The 26,183-nt window shown below is 40.0% G+C and overlaps 1 protein-coding gene across 1 annotated transcript; it reads right to left on the minus strand.

Moving 5' to 3' along the window:
• LOC144629260 (uncharacterized) lies at positions 1–25,716 on the minus strand. The gene is made up of 15 exons (XM_078487489.1): positions 25,698–25,716; positions 25,264–25,307; positions 20,313–20,341; positions 20,091–20,187; positions 18,990–19,054; positions 17,915–17,954; positions 15,253–15,287; positions 13,764–13,803; positions 12,539–12,592; positions 11,271–11,333; positions 9,552–9,583; positions 9,416–9,446; positions 9,216–9,247; positions 3,976–4,015; positions 1–2,360 (listed from the first exon to the last, which is right to left on the minus strand). Exons 1-15 carry the CDS (start codon positions 25,714–25,716, stop codon positions 2,268–2,270), a joined length of 714 nt encoding a protein of 237 aa, XP_078343615.1. The 3' UTR covers positions 1–2,267.
• Between the last annotated feature and the right edge of the window lie 467 nt (positions 25,717–26,183).

Consider the following 26,183-nt stretch of genomic DNA (forward strand, 5'->3'; position numbering starts at 1 on the left):
TTTGAATAGACCAGCTATCATATCTTAAGTAAAAATGTCGTTACACATATTCACAAATATATTGATTGTCCAACAGCCATTGCTTTAATTTTCATCACTACGAAATAGCATGTCATCAATATTTTGCTTTTCATTTCTTTGTGACTATGCATATTGAGTGACTTGATATTATTCTTAATTGCTAAAATACACTTAATTTGTTTCCAGGAACTTGAAAACAATTTGATTTGTAGCAAAAAAATAACGCAAAATTATCTGCAATTTTTTTTAAATACTGTGATAAATAATGATAAATTGAAATTACCTTTGCAAGTTGCATTGCCTTCTTTGCTTTTCTTTGTACATTTTTGGGAGATAGAGTATGCAAGGGGGTATTTTTTTTAATAGCAAAAATTGACTTGAAGAAAGCAATTATGCAACAAATGCAAATGTAAAAAACAAGTGTAATTAAACACAAGTGTACATCAAAATTTACACTTGTGTTTAATTACACTTGTTTTTTTTTGGTTATTTTTATGTTTTGTGTTTTTTTTGTGTGTTTTTTATTTGTTTTTATACTTTGCTTTTCCATTTTGTTTCTTTATATATATAAAATAACAAAATATACAAGACCAGCTTATGCAATTTAAGTAAAATCAAACATGCGTTATGTCAATGAAAGAGTAAAACAATTAGAAAATAAATTAGAAAACAACTTTTTTTTCAAACCAGATTTTTAATCACGTTACCTGGTGTTTTCTATCCCTGCACCATGATTCCTAACAATTAAAGGAATTCCACACCAATCAGTTCTTCCATATATGAGAAATGGATAAGATGAGAAAACCCCTTACTCAAACTGTAAACCCTAACCCAAGCACTTTGAAATCCCTACCCCCAACCACATCCCTAAGCAATCCAGTACCTCAATCCTAACACCAACTCCTAAGCTTTATTCTACCCTAACCTAACTGTACCCCCACCCCTAGCCCCAGCCAACCTCTTCTCACACCTGCAAACCATAACACTACCTAGGGGGAGGGGGGTGTGGGTAATTATTTGGGAAGGAAGGTTTAGTACAAGGGAGAAAGAACAATGAGTAGGGGACCCTTGCCTTAACTCCTTGCCTAACACCCTAGGGGGTTAGGACAAGGGGTTAAAGGCAAGGGATGGGAAAGGGAGAAATACCAATACATGGGAGACCCTAACCTAACAAGGGGATAAAGCCAAGGGATGGGAAAGGGAGAAAAACTAATGAATGGGGACCCTTGCTTTGACTCCTTGCCTAACACCCTAGGGGGTTAGGACAAGGGGTTAATGGCAAGGGATGGGAAAGGGAGAAATACCAATAGATGAGGGGCAAGGGATAGGGAAAGGGACAAAAAAAACGAGTAGAGGACCCAGTACAGTAAGGTGTAGAGAAGAGTAAATATCAGGAGTTAGTGCTGGGATATAGGTTTAGGATAGCCTAGAGTTGTGGTTCAGGTAAGGGACTCCAAGGAGCTTGGGTTAGGATTTACAATGTAGTAAGGAATTTTCTTATCTCACCCCTGTCTCATACAAGAAAGAACTGATTAGCCTTAAATTGCTTAAGCTGCAAGAGAAAAATGATGAAAAGATAGAAAAACTTTAAAGCAGGTAGTATATTCCAAAATGATGGTCCATAATAACAATTTCGAGGCTTGAATATTTTCATGAAGGTTAAGTTATTTAGGAAACAATAATAAAAACAAAACCATTTAAAAGAAATGAAATAAAAACTACAGTAAAACGTTTACTGGCTTAAAATATTAAAAATATTGACCTTTCGGCTGTCGCTTGCAGCCTTTGACAGAAAAAAAAAATGGAATGCAAAAATAAAAAAGTAATATTAACTTGTATAAAGCTGGTCTTGTTAATTTCATTTTTACAAGCTTTGAAAATGTAAACAATGGCATCAAGGCCCAAGAATGAATAAATAAAAAATATCATCAAATGAATACAAATAAAGAAGAAAAATGATTTGCCAAAACAAAAATCATAAATTGACAAAATGTAAACGAAAGAACTTAAAATTTGTTCTGAAGAAATAACAGTTAATGCATAGCTGGTCTTGTTAATTTAAAATATTTAATTTGAAATTAATCAATTGAACTTTGAAAGTTTAACAAATACATGTAAATTGTAGTAATAAAGTATGAACGATTTTTTCAGGAAATATTTTTCAGATTAAGTATACATAAACGTAGTTTTTAGTCAGCAATTGTTGTTCAAAAAATAAAATAAGTAGGATAAAGCAAAAATTGTTATTAATACTGAAGAGTCAGAAATGAGTAAACGATGTTTCGGAAAGTAAGATGGTCATAAATTTCTTTAAATCTCTTCTGCAAGAAACTGGTGTTCTAAACAAAAAGAAAGTGATATACCGTTAGAATAAGATACAGTCGAAGCTCTCTTAACGGACACTCTCGTAAGCGGACAGCTCTACTTACGGCCGCCTTGTTTGAAACCCTGTTTTACGCTCCCATACAAACTCTGTATTTTTACATTCCCGTAAGCGGACATTCCCGTCAGCGGCCGCAGACACTTTCGGAGATTACGACTTGGATTTTTTTCTTTGTTTTTAAGCTCCCGTAGGCGGACACCCTCAAAGAAAATCCTTTTAACAACCTCTGAATCTTGTTTTTATCAATAAGCTTTACATAGCCGTTCGTCATATTGATTTCACAGTAATTACGGTACCATATTTCAGTGTTTGCTTTGTCGTGATCCACTTCCGTCCAGTTACTGTTAGCTGGACAAGCCCCCGTAAGAGGCCATCTATCCCCTGCCCCTCTAGTGGCCGCTTACGAGAATGGTTCTCGTAAGCGGCCAGCTCCAGTTACGGACACTTTTGTCGTGTCCCGAGGGTGTCCGCTTACGAGAGCTTCGACTGTATTAAAGTTACTTGTAATAAAGTGTTATTATATGTTTGTACTAGGCAATAGTCCTTTTAATAATAATAATAATAATAATAATACTAATAATAATAATAAGAAGAAGAAGAAGAATACAAATCATAATAATAATAATAATAATAATAATAATAATAAGAAGAAGAAGAAGAAGAATACGAATCATAATAATAATAATAATAATAATAATAATAATAATAATAATAAGAAAGTATTGTTATGTGCACAAAGTTGCCCATATAATAAGTGGCTTGTTTGCTAATATATTAAGTTCACTCATAGTTACTGAAAGCTTTATTTCACCCTCCAATATTTTACACACTAGCTTAATCAACATGATGTCTCGAAGCATTCCAACCCCAACCTTGGCATTTTATCAGGCAAAGGCCAGACCACGACACTGGTAACTTTATTCATGCCCGACTTTTTATGATAAGTGTAAGGCAGTAGTGGCTACCCGAAGCCAAACAAGGGTCTTTAAAACACTTAACAGGGTGGTAAAAAGGGGGGTCCCAATCACGAATCACGAACCTATTTCCTTTAAATCACGTATCACGGAAATTTTTTTTACTATTTCACGCATTCCCGTATTTAGCATACATTATCGCAAAAAATGAGCTTGAAATTTGCCTGGAAGAGCCTAGTAGCAAGTCTTGATATCTCAGAAGAGTTCTAGGGGTGAGACAAGTCCAAAAGCTTATAAATCGAGCCAATGAAACATGTCCATCACATAAAATAAGTCTTTGGCTTCATGATTCCTATCGATTTTTTGTTAATTAAATTTGCTTTACTGTGGTAACCGTATATTGATTTATGAGTACGTTATTTATTTTTGGTTTTCATTTATTTTCACGTTCCTCAAATAAGCAGATCACGCGTTCCACTAGGCTGGCGATTCACGGCTAAATTTGAGCTGTTTTCACGTGTGACGCACTTATTCCGGCCCGAATCACGCATCACGCATTTTACCTCTTTACCACCCTGTCAAAATTAACCCTACAGGTTATCTGTAGTTTAGCCAATAACAACTGACATTAAGTCTACTCGTCATCAGGTCACACACCTTCTCAACTTCCAGAGCAGTCTTTGTGGTTTCTAGTTCACTGTTAAAAAGAGAGAGACACGAACTGATGAGGTAAAGTAACAAAACAAAGTTCTGGTGCACAGAACATGCCGTGTCGCATGTTTCATACAAAAAGCCTTGATTCCACTGCTGACTCAGCATCAGCAACTCGACATAGGTATGTGAGGAGGTGGAGTGGGGGGTTAGCTCCACATATGAGCTATATAGGTATGTGAGGAGGTGGAGTGGGGGGTTACTCCACATATGAGCTATATAGGTATGTGAGAAGGTGGAGTGGGGGGTTACTCCACATATGAGCTATATAGGTATGTGAGGAGGTGGAGTGGGGGGTTACTCCACATATGAGCTATATAGGTATGTGAGGAGGTGGAGTGGGGGGTTACTCCACATATGAGCTATATAGGTATGTGAGGAGGTGGAGTGGGGGGTTACTCCACATATGAGCTATATAGGTATGTGAGGAGGTGGAGTGGGTGGCTAGCTCCACATATGAGCTATATAGGTATGTGAGGAGGTGGAGTGGGGGGTTACTCCACATATGAGCTATATAGGTATGTGAGAAGGTGGAGTGGGGGGTTACTCCACATATGAGCTATATAGGTATGTGAGGAGGTGGAGTGGGGGGTTACTCCACATATGAGCTATATAGGTATGTGAGAAGGTGGAGTGGGGGGTTACTCCACATATGAGCTATATAGGTATGTGAGGAGGTGGAGTGGGGGGTTACTCCACATATGAGCTATATAGGTATGTGAGGAGGTGGAGTGGGGGGTTACTCCACATATGAGCTATATAGGTATGTGAGAAGGTGGAGTGGGGGGTTACTCCACATATGAGCTATATAGGTATGTGAGGAGGTGGAGTGGGGGGTTACTCCACATATGAGCTATATAGGTATGTGAGGAGGTGGAGTGGGGGGTTACTCCACATATGAGCTATATAGGTATGTGAGGAGGTGGAGTGGGGGGTTAGCTCCACATATGAGCTATATAGGTATGTGAGGAGGTGGAGTGGGGGGTTACTCCACATATGAGCTATATAGGTATGTGAGGAGGTGGAGTGGGGGGTTAGCTCCACATATGAGCTATATAGGTATGTGAGGAGGTGGAGTGGGGGGTTACTCCACATATGAGCTATATAGGTATGTGAGGAGGTGGAGTGGGGGGTTACTCCACATATGAGCTATATAGGTATGTGAGGAGGTGGAGTGGGGGGTTACTCCACATATGAGCTATATAGGTATGTGAGGAGGTGGAGTGGGGGGTTACTCCACATATGAGCTATATAGGTATGTGAGGAGGTGGAGTGGGGGGTTACTCCACATATGAGCTATATAGGTATGTGAGGAGGTGGAGTGGGGGGTTACTCCACATATGAGCTAAATATTAGGTATGTGAGGAGGTGGAGTGGGGGGTTACTCCACATATGAGCTATATAGGTATGTGAGGAGGTGGAGTGGGGGGTTACTCCACATATGAGCTATATAGGTATGTGAGAAGGTGGAGTGGGGGGTTACTCCACATATGAGCTATATAGGTATGTGAGGAGGTGGAGTGGGGGGTTACTCCACATATGAGCTATATAGGTATGTGAGGAGGTGGAGTGGGGGGTTACTCCACATATGAGCTATATAGGTATGTGAGAAGGTGGAGTGGGGGGTTACTCCACATATGAGCTATATAGGTATGTGAGGAGGTGGAGTGGGGGGTTACTCCACATATGAGCTATATAGGTATGTGAGGAGGTGGAGTGGGTGGCTAGCTCCACATATGAGCTATATAGGTATGTGAGGAGGTGGAGTGGGGGGTTACTCCACATATGAGCTATATAGGTATGTGAGAAGGTGGAGTGGGGGGTTACTCCACATATGAGCTATATAGGTATGTGAGAAGGTGGAGTGGGGGGTTACTCCACATATGAGCTATATAGGTATGTGAGGAGGTGGAGTGGGTGGCTAGCTCCACATATGAGCTATATAGGTATGTGAGGAGGTGGAGTGGGGGGTTACTCCACATATGAGCTATATAGGTATGTGAGAAGGTGGAGTGGGGGGTTACTCCACATATGAGCTATATAGGTATGTGAGAAGGTGGAGTGGGGGGTTACTCCACATATGAGCTATATAGGTATGTGAGGAGGTGGAGTGGGTGGCTAGCTCCACATATGAGCTATATAGGTATGTGAGGAGGTGGAGTGGGGGGTTACTCCACATATGAGCTATATAGGTATGTGAGAAGGTGGAGTGGGGGGTTACTCCACATATGAGCTATATAGGTATGTGAGGAGGTGGAGTGGGGGGTTACTCCACATATGAGCTATATAGGTATGTGAGAAGGTGGAGTGGGGGGTTACTCCACATATGAGCTATATAGGTATGTGAGGAGGTGGAGTGGGGGGTTAGCTCCACATATGAGCTATATAGGTATGTGAGGAGGTGGAGTGGGGGGTTACTCCACATATGAGCTAAATATTAGGTACGTGAGGAGGTGGAGTGGGGGGTTACTCCACATATGAGCTATATAGGTATGTGAGAAGGTGGAGTGGGGGGTTACTCCACATATGAGCTATATAGGTATGTGAGAAGGTGGAGTGGGGGGTTACTCCACATATGAGCTATATAGGTATGTGAGGAGGTGGAGTGGGGGGTTACTCCACATATGAGCTATATAGGTATGTGAGGAGGTGGAGTGGGTGGTTACTCCACATATGAGCTATATAGGTATGTGAGGAGGTGGAGTGGGGGGTTACTCCACATATGAGCTATATAGGTATGTGAGAAGGTGGAGTGGGGGGTTACTCCACATATGAGCTATATAGGTATGTGAGGAGGTGGAGTGGGGGGTTACTCCACATATGAGCTATATAGGTATGTGAGAAGGTGGAGTGGGGGGTTACTCCACATATGAGCTATATAGGTATGTGAGAAGGTGGAGTGGGGGGTTACTCCACATATGAGCTATATAGGTATGTGAGGAGGTGGAGTGGGGGGTTACTCCACATATGAGCTATATAGGTATGTGAGGAGGTGGAGTGGGGGGTTACTCCACATATGAGCTAAATATTAGGTATGTGAGGAGGTGGAGTGGGGGGTTACTCCACATATGAGCTATATAGGTATGTGAGAAGGTGGAGTGGGGGGTTACTCCACATATGAGCTATATAGGTATGTGAGAAGGTGGAGTGGGGGGTTACTCCACATATGAGCTATATAGGTATGTGAGGAGGTGGAGTGGGGGGTTACTCCACATATGAGCTATATAGGTATGTGAGGAGGTGGAGTGGGGGGTTACTCCACATATGAGCTATATAGGTATGTGAGAAGGTGGAGTGGGGGGTTACTCCACATATGAGCTATATAGGTATGTGAGGAGGTGGAGTGGGGGGTTACTCCACATATGAGCTATATAGGTATGTGAGAAGGTGGAGTGGGGGGTTACTCCACATATGAGCTATATAGGTATGTGAGGAGGTGGAGTGGGGGGTTAGCTCCACATATGAGCTATATAGGTATGTGAGGAGGTGGAGTGGGGGGTTACTCCACATATGAGCTATATAGGTATGTGAGAAGGTGGAGTGGGGGGTTACTCCACATATGAGCTATATAGGTATGTGAGGAGGTGGAGTGGGGGGTTACTCCACATATGAGCTATATAGGTATGTGAGAAGGTGGAGTGGGGGGTTACTCCACATATGAGCTATATAGGTATGTGAGGAGGTGGAGTGGGGGGTTACTCCACATATGAGCTATATAGGTATGTGAGAAGGTGGAGTGGGGGGTTACTCCACATATGAGCTATATAGGTATGTGAGGAGGTGGAGTGGGTGGCTAGCTCCACATATGAGCTATATAGGTATGTGAGGAGGTGGAGTGGGGGGTTACTCCACATATGAGCTATATAGGTATGTGAGAAGGTGGAGTGGGGGGTTACTCCACATATGAGCTATATAGGTATGTGAGGAGGTGGAGTGGGTGGCTAGCTCCACATATGAGCTATATAGGTATGTGAGGAGGTGGAGTGGGGGGTTACTCCACATATGAGCTATATAGGTATGTGAGGAGGTGGAGTGGGGGGTTACTCCACATATGAGCTATATAGGTATGTGAGGAGGTGGAGTGGGGGGTTACTCCACATATGAGCTATATAGGTATGTGAGGAGGTGGAGTGGGGGGTTACTCCACATATGAGCTATATAGGTATGTGAGGAGGTGGAGTGGGTGGCTAGCTCCACATATGAGCTATATAGGTATGTGAGGAGGTGGAGTGGGGGGTTACTCCACATATGAGCTATATAGGTATGTGAGGAGGTGGAGTGGGTGGCTAGCTCCACATATGAGCTATATAGGTATGTGAGAAGGTGGAGTGGGGGGTTACTCCACATATGAGCTATATAGGTATGTGAGGAGGTGGAGTGGGGGGTTACTCCACATATGAGCTATATAGGTATGTGAGGAGGTGGAGTGGGGGGTTACTCCACATATGAGCTATATAGGTATGTGAGGAGGTGGAGTGGGGGGTTACTCCACATATGAGCTAAATATTAGGTATGTGAGGAGGTGGAGTGGGGGGTTACTCCACATATGAGCTATATAGGTATGTGAGGAGGTGGAGTGGGGGGTTACTCCACATATGAGCTAAATATTAGGTATGTGAGGAGGTGGAGTGGGGGGTTACTCCACATATGAGCTATATAGGTATGTGAGGAGGTGGAGTGGGGGGGTTACTCCACATATGAGCTATATAGGTATGTGAGGAGGTGGAGTGGGGGGTTACTCCACATATGAGCTATATAGGTATGTGCGACTGTGAAGGGTATGGCTTTTAAGCAGTTTAGTCTGGAGTACTGGGTATAGAAATCAGAGAGTTTTGGTCTAGAATAGGATATCATGTGCTCAGAAACTTATTACCATAGAATGAGATTCAGAATAGGAATACCGAAACACAGACGAAGAAGAGGCTTTCCTAAATGTAAATAAAATCATCGCAACCATGTTGTATACACTGTATATGCAGCCAGTTTTCCATCAAAATACACCAATGTGATACGTACAGTTCTAAGAAAGGCACGTTTGGGATAGGGTAGGTATTTTCAGTGTCTAGTCCAGTATATGATGCTAACATCAGCTTTAACAACATTAGATGTGTGATTCATGAAATAGGCATATTTTAAAGATGCAAAACAAACAGCAGAAAATAATCATACATACATATGTTACATACCTTGCAAGCTCTTCGTTATTGCTGTTCGCCATCTGTTTGAATAAAAATCACAAACTGTTTTTAGATTGTACCACCTTAAGTTAAGGTCATTGCCCCAAAATAGAACTGAATATAATGGCGTCAAAAACCGTAATGAGGCCTATTATTTATGATAAATACCATTAATAACCTTAAATTGAGATTATTTAATTTATAATTACCTTCAGATTATCATTTGCATTCATGAGTTGCCTAAGGAAAAAAAAAGATGTCCACAAACTTGTAAGATATACAGTCGAACCCCTATTACGAGGCCACCTTAAAATAAGTTTGGGAATGCATACATATGTTACATACCTTGCAAGCTCTTCGTTATTGCTGTTCGCCATCTGTTTGAATAAAAATCACAAACTGTTTTTAGCTTGTACATACCACCTTAAGTTAACGTCATATCCCCATAATAGAACTGAATATAGATTTTCAACCAAACCTTTCCCACTTGTTGATTACCCAAAGGGGACTTAAATTTTGAAATAATAAAGTGGGGTCCCCATATTCCTTTAGGAGCACGAAGAACTTGTATATACATGTACCACATAATTCCTTATATTTACCCTCCCTTGCGAGTACTGGCAAAGAACACATTTCCAGTGATAATTTATTTTTCACAGAAAGAAAATGATAGGTCACCATACTCGTTTACAAGAAAGAGGCAATTTATTTTTCTCGCAGATCTAGACTAGGCTGCATAGGAAAAAGCCACCATTTTGTTTGTGTGCACGTGCTAATGACTCTTAAAATTCTGTGCAGTAAGGACGCGTAATGCAATACAGGACAATGACCTCAAAACACTATTTATACAGTCACAATACAGAGCCAAATTTATTATAAAGAGCATGTGTATGCACAGCATGCAAATCTTGTTATCAGACAATTTTTATTATAAATTTAAGTAAACAAGTGGGTACAAGTGGGTAATAAATTGACTGCTCCTGAACTTGGTGAATCGAATTCAAAAATTTGTCGTTGTGTCACCCACAAATGACCACTGCTCACCATTAGAGTTCTCAGTAGCTCAGTGGTTAGAGCGTCCGACTAGTGTACGGAAGGTCGTGGGTTCGAGTCCCATCTGTGAACGCAGAATTTTTTCTGAGTTCTTTCTCTCCACACATCAATCCATTATTATTTATTTATTTATTCTGAGAGTACTACGTGACTGCGTGATGCAGTCGTTGTGTCACCCACAAATGACCACTGCTCACTATTAGAGTTCTCAGTAGCTCAGTGGTTAGAGCGTCCGACTAGTGTACGGAAGGTCGTGGGTTCGAGTCCCATCTGTGAACTCAGAATTTTTTTCTGAGTTCTTTCTCTCCACACATTAATCCATTATTATTTATTTACTCTGAGAGTACTACGTGACTGCATGATTCAGTTAAATGTGTGTGTTCATTGACATAACGTGATTTGCGCGATGCAGTCGTTGTGTCACCCACAAATGACCACTGCTCAATATTAGAGTTCTCAGTAGCTCAGTGATTAGAGCGTCCGACTAGTGTACGGAAGGTCGTGGGTTCGAGTCCCATCTGTGAACTCAGAATTTTTTTCTGAGTTCTTTCTCTCCACACATCAATCCATTATTATTTATTTAAAAATTTTTTACTTATTCTTAATAACAAGATTATCGTTGAATAGGTCTTATCACGGTTTTCGACGTCATCTTGACGAGTAGGAAAAAAAGGGTAGAAATTACAGTGTTTGTATGGGAATCCGATGGCAAATATCTTTTACAAAAATTCAATTCTGGCCAGTTGGAACAAAGTTTTAACCAATCACAACAACATTAATTGAGAAAAAAGGATGGCAAAATTTTTAGCAATGGACCAATTGCTATCGATAAATGCAATCAATAGATTTACAACAAAATTTACAGTCAATAACGTTTGTTGAGAACCTTTCAGGAAAAGTGCCTTGTTTTTGATTGGTTAGTTTCTATGTAAAGATATTTTTCTTTTCACAGAAATTTAAAGTAATTCCTTTACTGCTGACAACAGTGAAAGCAGTTTTTATAAAACGTACCTTCAGGTCTTTCAGGCTTTGATGTAGGGCATCACTCTTTCTCCATAGCTTTGTTCTCAGCTCCTGAGCAAAGCAAACTAATTAATAACATAGACGTGGACGTGAAAACCTAGGGGACTACAGGAGGGCATAAGCTTGGAAGAAAAGGGGTGGGAGGCGGGAGACGAGAGGGTGGTGACAGGAAATGAGAGAAATTGTGAACATTTTGCAAAATTTCATGTATTTTAAAAACAAAATGGGACAAATGGGGTGGTGGCTTTTACAGTTAACGGTTAGATTTTTTAAATTTATTTATTAATGTTTATTTTCACTACGGTTAACAGAAGTTAAATATTAGTTTTCATTGTTTTTAAAAGTTAAAAATTAATTTCCATTATTGAAAAGCATATTGTAGGTCTTATATACCTATCACCTTTCTGGGACAATGAAGTGATCTAGTCTGTTTTATTTATAATTACGCACCAATTTTTTACGGTTAACATAAATTATTTTACAGCTAACAGTTAATAAAATTTTCCAATTTCTATGCTTAGCGGCTAAATGTTTGGCCGTTTTACAGCTACAGTTTTACTTTTGCCAATTAAAGACTTTTTGTGGTGTGCATGTTATGTGGGAGGCGCGGTGGCCTAATGGTTAGCGCACTCGACTCCGAGTCGAACAACCTGGGTTCGAGGCCTGGCCGGGGCGCTGCGTTGTGTTCTTGGGCAAGACACTTTACTCTCACAGTGCCTCTCTCCACCCAGGTGTATAAATGGGTACCGGCGAATTTACTGCTGGGGGGTAACCCTGCGATGGACTAGCATCCCATCCAGGGGGGAGTAGCAATACTCCTAGTCGCTTAATGCTACGGAAACCGGGATAAGCTCCGGCTGTATGGGCCTCATGGCTAGGAGACAGACTTTACCTTACATGTTATTGTTTTAGCCCTGGCCCCATCTGTTCAAAGGGTGGCTAGTGCCGTTTACCAGAAAAATCAATATCCACTTAACAGAGGATCATCCGAAGTTTAGAGCTTTTAATTTATGAAATAAATAGAATTACCGGTACCTAAAATACTGTGACATAGCCCCTTTAATTAAATACATGTTTACAAAGAAAATTTTGAAATGCAAAATTTTGAGTAGCGTTTATAGTTTAACAATGTTCATTTTTTGCCAAAACTTGCTGCTGGCCCTGAATTACATCAAGTCCTTTAATTTTGTCTGAGTTTAACTGTGTCGCTGACTAAAAAATCATTAAGATGACTATCATTTATAATATATACTTACATTGTTTTTCTTGTTATGTCTGTTGATGATTTCATCCTTCTGCCTGTCAAGGGTCTGTATGATGAAAAAGATGTCACATAAAGGACATTAATTTTAATTCCCTGTTCAACTTATTTCTTTTTGTTCACTGTCCATCATTTTCTATTTGTCCAGCTTTACATTGGAAAGGGACTGCAGGGCTGCAAATAACAGTGTGGTCAGGGCACAAAGTGACCCAAAAACGCTCACCTTCATTCATCTTGTTCGTTTTTGATACTGGCTACCTGAAATCACAAAGTTGAGGCCAACTTTGTGATGTAATTTTCCCGCCAAAAAATTCGAAATTCGAAAAACAAAAAACATACAATTTTTCAGAATGACGAGTTCTATATTTATGCAAAATTTCAGGTAACCAGTATCAAAAACGAAAAAGATGAATGAAGGTGAGCGTTTTTGGGTCACTTTGTGCCCACCGTGATCATACACTGGCTGACCAAAATTTGCTCATGTCCGACGAAATCCGAATTGTGGTCAGACATGATGTCCAGACAATTTTTTGATCATACATGTATTAATCATTTAACGACAACAACGAATAAAAGTCTGTCCGACCACACTTTTGTTTTGTCCAACCAAGATGGTATGTCAGTAGGACAGGTACATATGTCCTTTCAAGTGAAAAGAATTATTTGCAGCCCTGGGCCCAGTTGTTCAAAGCACGATTAAGCTAATCCAGGATTAGCGTGAAATTTGATTTCAATTTTATAACATTTCGTTGAGGTTTTCTGTTAACTAATATTTTCTGTCCCCCAGTTTTTAACGTGGACCAATCTCAAACTTCACAAAACATTAGCTATGGAAAACCCTTTAAAACAAGAGAAATTAAAACCTCGATCATCTTTTAATCCTGGGTTAGCGTTAATTGCCTTTCGAACAACCCGGCCCTGGACTGCAATTTTGGAGCTAATATTTGTCAAGGAAGGTTTTTTCAACTTGAAATGCCCCAGCTACTTATAAACAGTACAACTCTCAACATTATAATTTTTAACAAAAAAACAACTGTCTTAATACTGTTGCCTTGCTTCCACAAATTTGAAATGTCTCATTTTTGTTTTCTCCCAAATTAAGGTCTACTGTACAGTATAGTTAAGTCACCCAGCCTAATTAAAAGCAAAAACTACAATTAAATAACAATGACAAATATAATTATTATTAATAAGTAATAAAATTATGGTACTTCCATTACCTTCAGAGCGGTGATTTGTTTTTTTGACTCTTCTAACTCACTGTAAAAAAGGTAATTATAGACTGAGACAAACTCATCTTATCGAACATTGTAAATTAGTGAAACCGGGTTCCAAAAGGGTTTCAAAGGGTTTCAACCCCCCCCCCCCCCCCAAAACCCGGTTTCCAAAGGGCTTCAAAGGGTTTCAAACGGGTTTCAAAAGGGTTTCCAAAGGGTTTCAAATGGGTTTCCAAAGGGTTTCAAATGGGTTTCCAAAGGGTTTCAAACGGGTTTCAAAAGGGTTTCAAAAGGGCTTCAAAGGGTTTCCAAAGGGTTTCAAATGGGTTTCCAAAGGGTTTCTAAGTGACCTCAACCCCCCCCCCCCCACCCAAAAAAAAAAAACGCTTTTATCGATAAGCCATGTTTTCCCATGGAGGGTCACAGTTTTGAAGCACTGAGCATATTGTGTACATGTACAATGTAGCATGGATCCTATAAGATTTGTACAATTGCCTCAAAAAGTTATTCAAAACAAGTATCACAAAACAAACGTTGTACATGCATAAATTAAAACGTTGATACCACTGTAGTTGGCCTGGGGGAAACTCGCATAAGGGGTGTAAATTTTGGAGTTTTGGTCAGCTAGCTTTATTTGCTATAGGGTGTTCCAATAATATTTTTAGCTATAAAGGTCTCAAACTGTTCTGACATTAGTGGTAGCCTGCAACGTAACCCATAAAAACATTATCTTTGAACATCTAAAGGCAAATAATTATGACCTTAATTTGTGGATAGAAATCAATCTACGGCTTATAAAATTAATATCATTTTTTTGAAGATATGCGGAAACAACTTGAAAAGTTAAGCCAAGGTTAATTTTTCAAATTGCAATTCATTTTCATCCCTACCATCGGCAGCCAAAGATGCTTGTTAACAGTTTCAGTGCTCTAATAATGGCAATTTTTACTAAAAATGGACCATTATTTTTAGGTTTCCTACGACACAAATATAAATTCGGGCTGTTCAAAACTCTGGTAAAATCTGTGACAAAGCCTCTTTAAGGGGGGGGGGGGGGAAAGGGGGGTCTGAACCTCCCGCCTCCCGTACCTTTTACTCCCGCTTCCCGTACCCTTTACTCCCGCCTCCCGCCCTTTCCGTAGCTTTTCTCTCCTGTTTGTTCCATGTCTATTGCGAAATATAATGAAATGTTACGAAATTTAACTCGTTTTCTCCCGGTTCCCGCCACCTTAAGAATCCCGCTTCCCGGCCTCTCTCCTCCCGCTTCCCGCCCCTTTTCTCCCGGGCTCCCGCCCCCTGTCCCCCTCCACCTTTAAGGGGCTCCTTTCAAAATTTCAACGAACATCCCTGCATGCCCCTTACATATAAGAGTCCTCCCCCTGTGGGGCAGTTGACTCAGGAACTTTATTGCGCTAAAAACATTAAAATTCATGAAAGTGAAGAATCAATAATCTAATACTGTATGTTATTAATAAGAACAACTGATACATACCATGCTAGATGCAGTTCCCTTTCAGTAATAACGATCTGAATGGGAGCAAATATTAATTTATATTGTGAACATTTTGGCTTAAATAAAGTTAAGTTGAACATAATTTAAAATTACATAGTACATGACTGTATATTCTGCATTTTATTTAAGTATTGTTGTACAGATTTCCCGTCCCTCAGCCAGTTTGCCATAGGAGTAGCCTGGGCCCAAGGAATCTGTGCCTGCCCCATTTTTTTCACCATTTTTTTAACTGTTCTGATATAAGTGGTAGGCAACTTTACTCATGAATTACATTGTCTTTGAACATTTTACTGACAATATAACCTTTATTTGGGGATATAAATCAGACTTTGGCTATAAATATCAATTTGTTGATGGCACGCCAGAAACAATTTGGAAAAGAACGGAAACAAAACGTTGGCTAATGTTTTCAAATTGATCTACCTATCTATTTATGTCAGATAGCAGGAGGCTAGTTAGCCTGTTCCAGGTTCTCGGAAGTTATGGGAGAGCGAATAGCCCGGTTGAGGGAGGATAAAATGAGGCGGAAGGAAGGCGAGCGAAGAAAGGAGAGCCTGTAAGAATTACTTAATTAAGGTCATTGCCCTGTGTTGCATTGCGCATCTTAACTGCACAGAATTTTACATGTAATAAGCACGCGTGAGCGCACGCACATAAACAAAATGGCGGCTTTTTTCTATGTGGCTTAGTCCGCGAGAGAAGTAAATTGTCGCTTTCTTCGTAAACGAGTCTGGTGACCTATCAATTTTTTCTCATATTTTGGGTGTAGCGATCAAATTCTTTCTGTAAAATGAAAAGAGATCAATTCTTGTGTTTGAAAAATAAATTATCGCTAAAAACGTGTACTTTGCTAGTACTCGCAGAGGAATTTTAAAGGAATTATATGGAATATACAAGGTCTTCCTGTTCCTAAACGAATCTGGTGACCCCCCTTTTTATTTGAAAATTTAAGTTCCCTTAGTAATAAACCAGTAGGCAAAGTTTGGTTAAAAAATTGTGTTCAGTTCTATTTCAGGGCAATGACCTTAATATTAACCACCCTTTTCCGCCCACTTTTCAGATAATGAGGTGTCGAGAAGTAAAAATGACATTCTGTCAATTAGCTAGAGATGTTCTCCTATTTCCCCGGCTAGGCCAAAGGTCTGTGTCGCATGGTTTCCTGATTGTATCTAGAGACTGGCACCACATGATTTAAATGTAGATTTGAAATCTCACGCACAAGCCTGTTCCTTGTTTTACCTGTTAGATATGCCACTATATGATTGACTTCCGCTCAATGCAGTCGTCATCGTGGTAAGAGATTAAACTTTTCCCGATATCAGATATGTCAAAATAGAGAAAACTTCTTTATCACACTTAAGCTTGGTTCACGCTTGTTTCGAGGCGTTGACATTACTGTCAAAATCAGCCAATCAGAGGGTATAGCAGTTCCTGCTATATATACAGACAGAGGGTTGTTAAAGATATTGTTACAGGCTCTCTTTCCTTCACTCACCTTCGCCCCCCTCGTTTTCTCCTTGCTCGCCGCGATTTCGTTTAGCTTTCTCCTTCAACTAACGAGAGCCTGGAGCCTGGAACAGGCTAGGGGGTAGTGGATTTTGCAGCCAGTCTGGTGGATTTATCTTTCACTTGCCCGACAGGAAAGTGAAAGTTTTCATGTAGAATATTTGAGGGAAAATTAATCACGCTCATAGCAGGGGTGTCGAATGGTAAATGCGAGACTTTTGCGAGACAGCGAGACTGAACATATCTTTTTTACGGGCCCGAGACCTTTCGAGAGCTTTTTAGCCTTGCAAAAGAAATTGAAAAAACGAGACACTTGAAATTTGACTAAAATTTTGCGAGACACGCATTTTTTGAAGGACCATTCACCACCCTTCATACCTTATTGTTACTTATTTTCGCGGGAACTTAATTTCGCGAATTTGACACGGCCATATTTCGCAGGACTTAAATTTCGTTATTTGGCCAAAAAAATATGTTTAAAGGAACTAAATTTCGCGAAAATTGTCAAAATACAAGTCTAAGTCTCGAAATTGACACAACTGATTTTAATTTTCCACATCAGTCGTTTCCAATGACACTGAACAAAACCATATAACAAAACGAAATTTAAAACAGTTTGGCCGCATGTCCCTTTTTTGTAACAATGAAAGTAGAGCTATTTGGACGACTGTACCAAGATAATTATGTAGTAAACTGATGGCAACGTTGATTAATCATAACGAATTATGTAGAAGGGTATTATAATTCGCGTTTTTATTTTTCGCGAGAACTTTTTTTAGCTGGTCTTCAATTTCGCGATTTTTTTAAAATCGCGAAAATCGCGAATATTAAGTCCCGCGGAAATAAGTAACAATAAGGTAGTGGTGGTTTTTTTTTAAGGTGGTTTTTTGGGCTAGTTCAATAAGTAAAATGACCTTTGAGCTAGATAAACCTGGCTTCAGCTTGCCCGAAAAAGAAACTGGAAAATTGAATTTCTGTGCACCCTGTGAGAGTACAAAAAGTAATATGTGGTGCTATTCTCGTTTCTGACTAATTAATTGATGATTACTGGCCAGCAAATATTACTAATCAATAATTAAATAATATCAATGGAATGTAATATTGATTAATGTCTTCATGATAGATCAGAATATACCTTGGCTACCTTCTTGTTACGTAATTGAGTACTTGATGTTCTGCACAAAAAGAGACACAAATCAGTGATTGACGGGCGATAAATATGAATATCATTGATATTGTAATTATAGCTAATTTTACATGACGGGGAGGTCCAACGTATTTTTTTCGGTTGAAAATTTACACCCTCTGTATTTTTTTGGGTCAAGAGATCTGTCATATATTTTTTTAGGTCTTAAAGTCTGTTTTATTGAATAAATCAGTATAGAGGTGCTAGGTCTTGTACTTTTTGGGGTAGAAAATGTTGATGTCAGGTATTTTTTTGGGTGTAAAATTTCAGGCTCATGTATTTTTTTGGGTTCGCAATATAAAGCTCCGTCGGACCCCCCCTCCCCCCCCCCGTCAGGTATACTCCAAGTACCCCCCCTCTGTTTAAACATGCAACAAGATTTTGACACTTAAATTAAGTTTATGATGATGACGATTAATTTTGGAGCACAGAACACAGAACTTCTTCTTGGAGCACAGAACTTCTTTGTACTTCAGACTTGAAAGGGTGATTAATGTCACTAATTAAACATGTCTGACATTTGCAGACTGCAGACTAAGAGAATTGTAAGTGTCCCTACAGACCGCCGGGTTTATCCCTTGCTTTGATTGAGTTAATTGTTTATTGAGAAATCTATAAAGTCATTATGATAGTAGGTGGCTCATCATCAGTTTAAAAAAAATTGCAATGTTAGAAGATTTTTTAGTGAATGTCCAAACACCTAAAAACTCTTTAAATTTTTTGAAATACTTTATCCTGCTGCTAGGGCATTTTATTTTCAACTCTTGTAACTACTCAGTATAAGTAAAGGGTATGCAGTGGTTAGTACACTGTCTACAGATTACGCAGTCTAGCTTCATGCCCTTGCTGGCACTGTGAACCCTGAGACACAAATATAATATAATAAAGGAGCATGAAAGTAAATGAAGAAGCGTTCTCAAGTTCATTTACATTCACTTTATCCAAGTTGCCATTTCACTTTACATGAAGGAGCATCTTATTAAAGTTATAGCCATTCAACATTGTAAGTATTAAAGAAGGATACCTGGATGCCTTTCTTTCAACTCTCACCAGGTCATCGCCAGCTTTCCAAGTCTTTACTCGTAAGTCCTAGTTTTTTATAAACATAGCAAGTAAGAGAAGATTAATTTGAAGTGACATTTCAAATTTATTTATTTTAGATGATTCAATCCTTTTCAGAGCCTATGAAAGGGTTAGAGTCAACTCTCTCTTGACTGACACCTCAATAATATGGACACCTCTTTAAGACAGACACCTGGGGTTGGTTCCATCCCTTCTGTTTTCAGTTATTTTGCTGTACCTACACTTCCTATATGATGGACACCCCTCTTATCAAAGAAGTTAGAGCCTGTCCCAACAGTGTATATTTTAGAGAGAGTTGACTGTACTCTTTTAATTAGTACTATTCCAGTTTTATAGTTCACCGCTAAATTTTCTCTGATTCTGATTGGTTTAAATTGATCATGTGGCGTGAAAGTGTTCATCCTCTGAGGGCACTATCAGCCCTTATAGTTCACCACTAAATTTTCTCTGATTCTGATTGGTTTAAATTGATCATGTGACGCCATAGTGTTCATCCGCCGGAGGGCACTATTTTAACAATAGAGTGTTTCTGTCGAGGAACTATTTAACAATTAGACGGCGAGCTTGAGGTTTCTACCGGCTGATAGTTGGCGAGGGGCGAAGCCCCGAGTCAACTATCAAAAGCAGGTAGAAACCGAGAGCGAGCCGTCTAATTGTGTTAGCATAACCCACTGAATGATCTATTAAACTCAGAATATCGCTAGAATTGATTTATTGAAGGTTTTGATTGATAAAATTAAGCGAAAACTAAGCGCGCGCTCCGAGAGCCTTCTACGGATCAATAGTAGGCACCTGTGTAGCCAATCAGATTGCGCGATTACCAATAGTAGGTCAGTGTGGTTATGCTAACGGCTGATAGTTGCGCCGCAGAAATTTGATGTTCTTAAAACAAATATTAGCCCGAGAAGCGACCCTGGGTACGAGGATGAACAAAAACGAAAACAAATCCCGAGTCTGCGCAGTACGGACTGGAAATCAGCTTTAATTATATATTATATTCAAATGCTGATGCACAATTCACAAAATTACCGGTAATACTTACATTGATCTTGCTTTTTTGCTGTTGAATGGTCTTTTCCAGCGCTTTATTTTTGTTCTTTAACTCAGAGTTTTCCTTCGTCAATTCTTCAAGGGAAAGCCTGAAATTTGCCATTATAACCAATCAAAATTTTTACGTTCAACGTTTTTTTGTAAAATCATCCACAAAAAATTTAATTTTGTCAGACCGTGGTAGAATTAAAGGAAATTGCCTGTACTTACTTACACATCATTGGCCTTCTGGGCGTCCGATTCCTGGATAACAAAATGAGAAGAAGAAAACTTTTAGTAAATCATTTAGAATTCTAATTTAAAACTCACCTTTTAACTGCCGTCACAATTTAAAAAGCTTATAAGCACTCGTAAAACACTTCACATTCTCGTTGATGCGTTTTACACTTTTTGCAAAGTCTAGCTATTTCAGACGAATTCATGTTAACTTAGCCTGCTTAGCTGAAAAAATTATAAGCTGTATCAACACTAGGATCTTATAAATTTGTTCGTTTGTTTGTGTCCAAAACTCAGACGACTTTTAAACATCAACTTCAGTCCGCCATGTTGGATTTTATGCTCTGAAAGTCCTGGGGTCAAGTATTTTAAAACCCAAAAAAGTTACAAAACTGTTTGAATGGAAGGCGATTTTTTTACGCTGTGGCTATATGCCCGGCAGCCGGGCACGGTCTTAAATAGACTAAATGCCCGGCAGTCAAAAAACTTTATAGAATTTCCACTAAAAGGTTCTTTTAGACTTCGTGAGAGTATTAGATGGGTTTTTAGAAATGTCAAGCGATTACAAAAACCATGTTGGTTTTCTAGTTGACGAAATATCTGAACTTGGGCATACCATAAAATCGCCGTGTTCTCGACACTTAGAAAATTTTCGGCTCAGTCCGGCATTCAGAAATATCCACCAAATTCCCGCAGAAAGCCCCATTCAAACCTAACGAGAGTATTCGATGTTTGTTTAGAAATGCCAAGCGATTCTAAAAATTATTTTGGTTTTGTAGTGGACGAATTTTCCGAGCTTGTACATACCATAAAACCGCTTGTTTCTCCACACTTAGAAGATCTGTTATCAGACTGCCGGGCACGGTGTCAAATGCGCTAGATGCCCGGCAGTCAGAAATACTCACTAAATTTCGGCAGAAAGCCCCATTCAAACCTAATGAGAGTATTCGATGTTTGTTAAAAAATGCCAAGCGATTCTAAAATTTATTTTGGTTTTGTAGTGGACGAATTTTTCGAGCTTGCACATACCATGAAATCACTCGTTTCACCACACTTAGAAGATCTGTGATCAGACTGCCGGGCACGGTGTCAAATGCGCTAAATGCCCGGCAGTCAGAAATGTCACCCCCAAACTATCATATGCCATTAAGAAGTGCTAGGCGATCCTGAAAAGTTTTAAAGATCTCTAATCTTACGGTTGGTTTACGCTGAAACGAAACTAATGTAGTACTGTAGACATAATAGATTTCGAAGCTGAGTTCGTGACACCATGGCAACTTCCGGTCATGCGTGACGCTCGTTCTTGGCGGGAAATTTGCAGCACGTGATGTGCAGGTTTGAAGACTTTCGAAGGTCACTGGCTTACGATCGATTCTCGCTTCGTGTTCTCGTCTGCTAGCTGCTTTAGCTGTTGCTTCCTTGTGTACTGTTGTTTATTGAAAATCTGTTCGTTTAAAATGAAGCGAAGGGCGACTCAAACAGGTAAGTCGGTTCTTATTATTTATCTGTTAACCTTTAGTAAAGTACCTTTTGCTCTTACTGTCTTAGATTTATCAGACAGCAGCCCCTTGTCGTGTTTTCACAAAGCCCACAAATTCCAATTTCATAAGAAGTAGCGCTTCTTACTGGTCTTGTCTATTATTCATCCTCGCTGTATATATTTAAAGAAGGCGAGAAGAGCTGTCGAATCCGTCAGGGATTTTCTAAAATCAATAATTGCTCCGCGTTTTGTTATTGGCCGCAATGTTTACCCGGACAATGTAATATACCATCACGCACTTCCGGCGTCAATGGCACGATAATCCCTTTAATCATGAAAATAGTTTGCACTTTAAACTAGCTTTTAACTCGAAACAATGAGTTTTCGTAAAATTTCCGAAGTGAATTGGTTTTATTAGTTTAGCTCGTCCCAGTGAAAACACGGCCATTTAGTCTTCTTCATAGCTGTTGTTTCAGTTTTTCTGTAATTTACGTTGGATTTGTATGCTCAGTGATTTGTAATTAATTTAAACAATTCTATGATCTGCATCTTTGTTTCCAGGTTATACGATGGACCCAGTGTTACAGGTTAGTGGTTTTCACTTAAATAATACACGCTCAGAAACGCATTCTTTTTGCACCCGCAAAATGCGCCATTTAAGAATATTTCACGTTAATAAATTAAGTATTCTATTCTAAAGAATTTTATTTTGTTTTTCTAGTACATGCATCAAAGAGGACTTTTTTTAATTTAAACGGCTTAATTTGTGTAAACTTAGTCAACGAAAATATGGAAGCTAAGTAATGCAATTGATGACCAAGAATATCTGACCTTGCATAGTTGTTATCGCCCATACATTATTTTTTGACAAAGAATATTGATTATTACAGGAAATAATCAAGAACAACACTTTCCATGAAACAAACCGATACCAAGCGGCCACGATAAACTATCCACCTATCAAGCCGGCTAGTGGGCTTACTTTGATTTCTCGGAAGCCAAATAGGGTCACGGATGTGTTATCACTGAAGGGTATACCACCGCAATCCACATGCGAGCAAATGATCGATTTCTTCAACGGTGGAAATTACAGCGCTATGTCTTGTCATGTAGGAACATTCACGGAAGAGTCGGCACGAATAATTCTAAACATCCACAAGCTCCGCGACATCAAATCTCGCGTGCAGGGAGAAGAACTGTGGGTTGAGACCAGAAAAACCCTACCTAATCCAAGCTGTTCTTACTCTGAAGATGATTTGGCTGAGTACGCAAACCTAATTTTTAATAATCCTGATGGGCGCAGCGTGTTGAGTAACAACCGTTATATCCTTGCATCCGATTTAGCTACCGTAGCTCGAAAATCCTGGATCAGCCATGCCATTTTGAATGGGGTTTCAGACATCATACAGATGAACACGACCCATACCTCAGTGCTCATGTTGAATGACGTTTTGATGATTGGCAATGATGACCTGCAGAGGTACCTTTCAGGAAAATTGTCAAGAGCAACTACCAGAATAGTTTTTGTGGTGAATGTTGGAAAAACAAAATCCAACGAAGTTTACATCAGCTCCCCAGATCGACCTGGTTGCCACTGGACATTACTTTATATCGACTTGATGTCCAACAAGTGGTATTATTGCGATACCCTTTGCTGGGGATCACCATCGGACTTGAGGGGAGCGGTTTCGCCCGTGGTCACGGCCATCCATCAAGTAGTTCCCACGGTTCTCAAGTCTTTCGCTGGAATAGTCGAAGGCCATGTTGAAACCAGTGGTTCTACAAGTTCCACAGTCCACACTTGCTCAACAACATGCCTGAGAAACATCCCTGTGCAAACATGCATGAGCGTTTGTGGGGCAGCAGTTGCGATACTGGCGGCCATTGCTGTAAAAGCACCTAGACTGTGGAAAGACGTTTTCCTGAAGCGAAAAGGAGTTATCCCAGATTCCCTAGAATGGCTGATGTCACCAACTGCCCATTCCGACTTTATAAGAATCACTCTTATTTCATGGCTCATAACGGGATCAGTTGATATTTCTGTGATCGGGGTACCCGAGGAGCATATCGAGGAGGGAAAAATGGAAGAGATGAAAGACGACGAAGGCAGTGATGTGCATGTCGAGGGGATGGACGCAGATGAGATTGTGGAGTCCGATGACGGGAGCTGCGAAAACGTGAGTGGCGGGCGGGTTAAAGGTAACCGAAAAGAAAACAGTCAAGTGAAAGGCCATGGAAAAGGTAGTGTTATTAATGTAGAAGACACAGACGCAGTAGAGATTACGGAGTCTGATGACGGGTGCTGCAAAAACGTAAATGACGGGCAAGTTGGAGGTGACGGAGAAGGCGATAAAGAAAACAGTCAAGTGAAAGGCCATGGAAAAGGTAGTGTTATTAATGTCGAAGACACAGACGCAGTAGAGATTACGGAGTCTGATGACGGGTGCTGCAAAAACGTAAATGACGGGCAAGTTGGAGGTGACGGAGAAGGCGATAAAGAAAACAGTCAGGTGAAAGGCGATGGAGAAGGTAGTGATGTGCATGTCGAAGACACAGACGCAGTAGAGATTGTGGAGTCTGATGACGGGAGCTGCAAAAACGTAAATGACGGGCAAGTTGGAGGTGACGAAGAAGGCGATAAAGAAAACAGTCAGGTGAAAGGCGATGGAGAAGGTAGTGATGTGCATGTCGAAGACACAGACGCAGTAGAGATTGTGGAGTCTGATGACGGGTGCTGCAAAAACGTAAATGACGGGCAAGTTGGAGGTGACGGAGAAGGCGATAAAGAAAACAGTCAGGTGAAAGGCGATGGAGAAGGTAGTGATGTGCATGTCGAGGACAGAGACGCAGTAGAGATTATGGAGTCTGATTACGGGAGCTGCGAAAACGTAAATGACGGGCAAGTTGGAGGTGACGGAGAAGGCGATGAAAAAGACGGTGGTGTCCATGACAGGGGAAGAGAGACAGATAAAGGCAATGATATATCACCAGGATCAGGCCAGATCGATGATAGGTACAAGGGTCTCACCTCAGAGAAGAGCGAGAGTTTGCCAGAGGACGGGAATGAAGAAAATAATTCCCATTCAGGAACCGACGAAAACGAAGATGAACGATTATTTTTTGTAGGACAAACATTCCCCGATTTAGATCAGCTTGAAAATCGGAAAGCGAAGTATGAAGAGTTTCATTTCTGCGAGCTATGGAAAAGGGATGTACGCACTTTAGAAGCTGCTGCAAGGCGTGTTCCTAAACGTGTCTCAATTGCAAAATCATCTTTAAAATACTATTCCCTTAAGTTAGTTTGCAAGTTTGGCGGAGAAGCAAGAAAACGTGCCCAAAGGATACGAAACACGAAGACGTTTCGGCAAGGATGCCCTTTTGAGGTGTATCTCATTCTGTCGCAGGACGGACAACACCTCGAAGTCATTCAAGTCAGGCGATTTTTTTTAAGGTGATTCACGTTAAATACCTTAATTTTTGGTTCATCTTTGTTCTTTTTTGGCTTTGAGTCACCTGTAATCAAAGAGAAAACAACATATTCTTATTTCAGGTTCTCACGCGACACGCGTTATTTCGTGTTGCTATGCGGACACGTGTTGCTAAGGCTCGGTGCGTGGTCCACGGGAAAAATAAAATCGTGTTCTGCGAGAACTGCTCCGGAATGTGTCAGCAGCCTAGTAGAATAAGGTCCCGGTTAAAGATGATAAAAATTTCCTTTTGTTGTTATTACAGTTAAAATAATGTTTTCATGATGATTTCTTTAGCTGCAATTGTTTTGAGCTTCTTTCTGCTTTGCAAGCGTTCAGCGCGCAAATCTCCCGCCTGAAAATAGATCTAAACAGAATTATTGTGATCAGGCCGGAACAAGGATATCTAATATTGCGCAAAATATTTCTTACTAACCTTTATCTTGACGTTCCATTATTCGCGAACTGATTTTGAGTTTCTATCCGTTAATCAACGTTGATTTTGTCAACGGGCTCTTCTAACTAACTTCCTAACAAGAAGCTGTCCACTGTCAGAGAGCTTTTCTTTTATGACGTAAAACACGTCACATGGAATTTATTTGCGCGCGTACCTCATTAGTTTCATCACAGACTGCGTGCAATTTTTTTTTGCGAGAAGATTAAAAACCGTTTAGATTTATTAAAAGTCTTAGCATAATTTTAACAGCAGTAGCCTGAATTCCATCATCCAAGTCAAAGTGCTTATGTTTGTTAAACAGTCCAGTTAATTTCAGGGGCGGCAAAGCGTTTTGAAACGTGAGGGGCTAAGACCGTCCCAAAAATACTCGACAGGTTTTTGTATTTGGAACAACCTTTATTTCCCCTTCTAGCAACTTTTTGATCTCTGAGCACTTTCTAGACCGAAGATTTTCCGATTGTTGTT

Source organism: Oculina patagonica, chromosome 10 (genome assembly GCF_052425735.1).
Source record: "Oculina patagonica isolate OP01 chromosome 10, crgOcupat, whole genome shotgun sequence".
Classification (NCBI taxonomy): Eukaryota; Metazoa; Cnidaria; class Anthozoa; order Scleractinia; family Oculinidae; genus Oculina; species Oculina patagonica.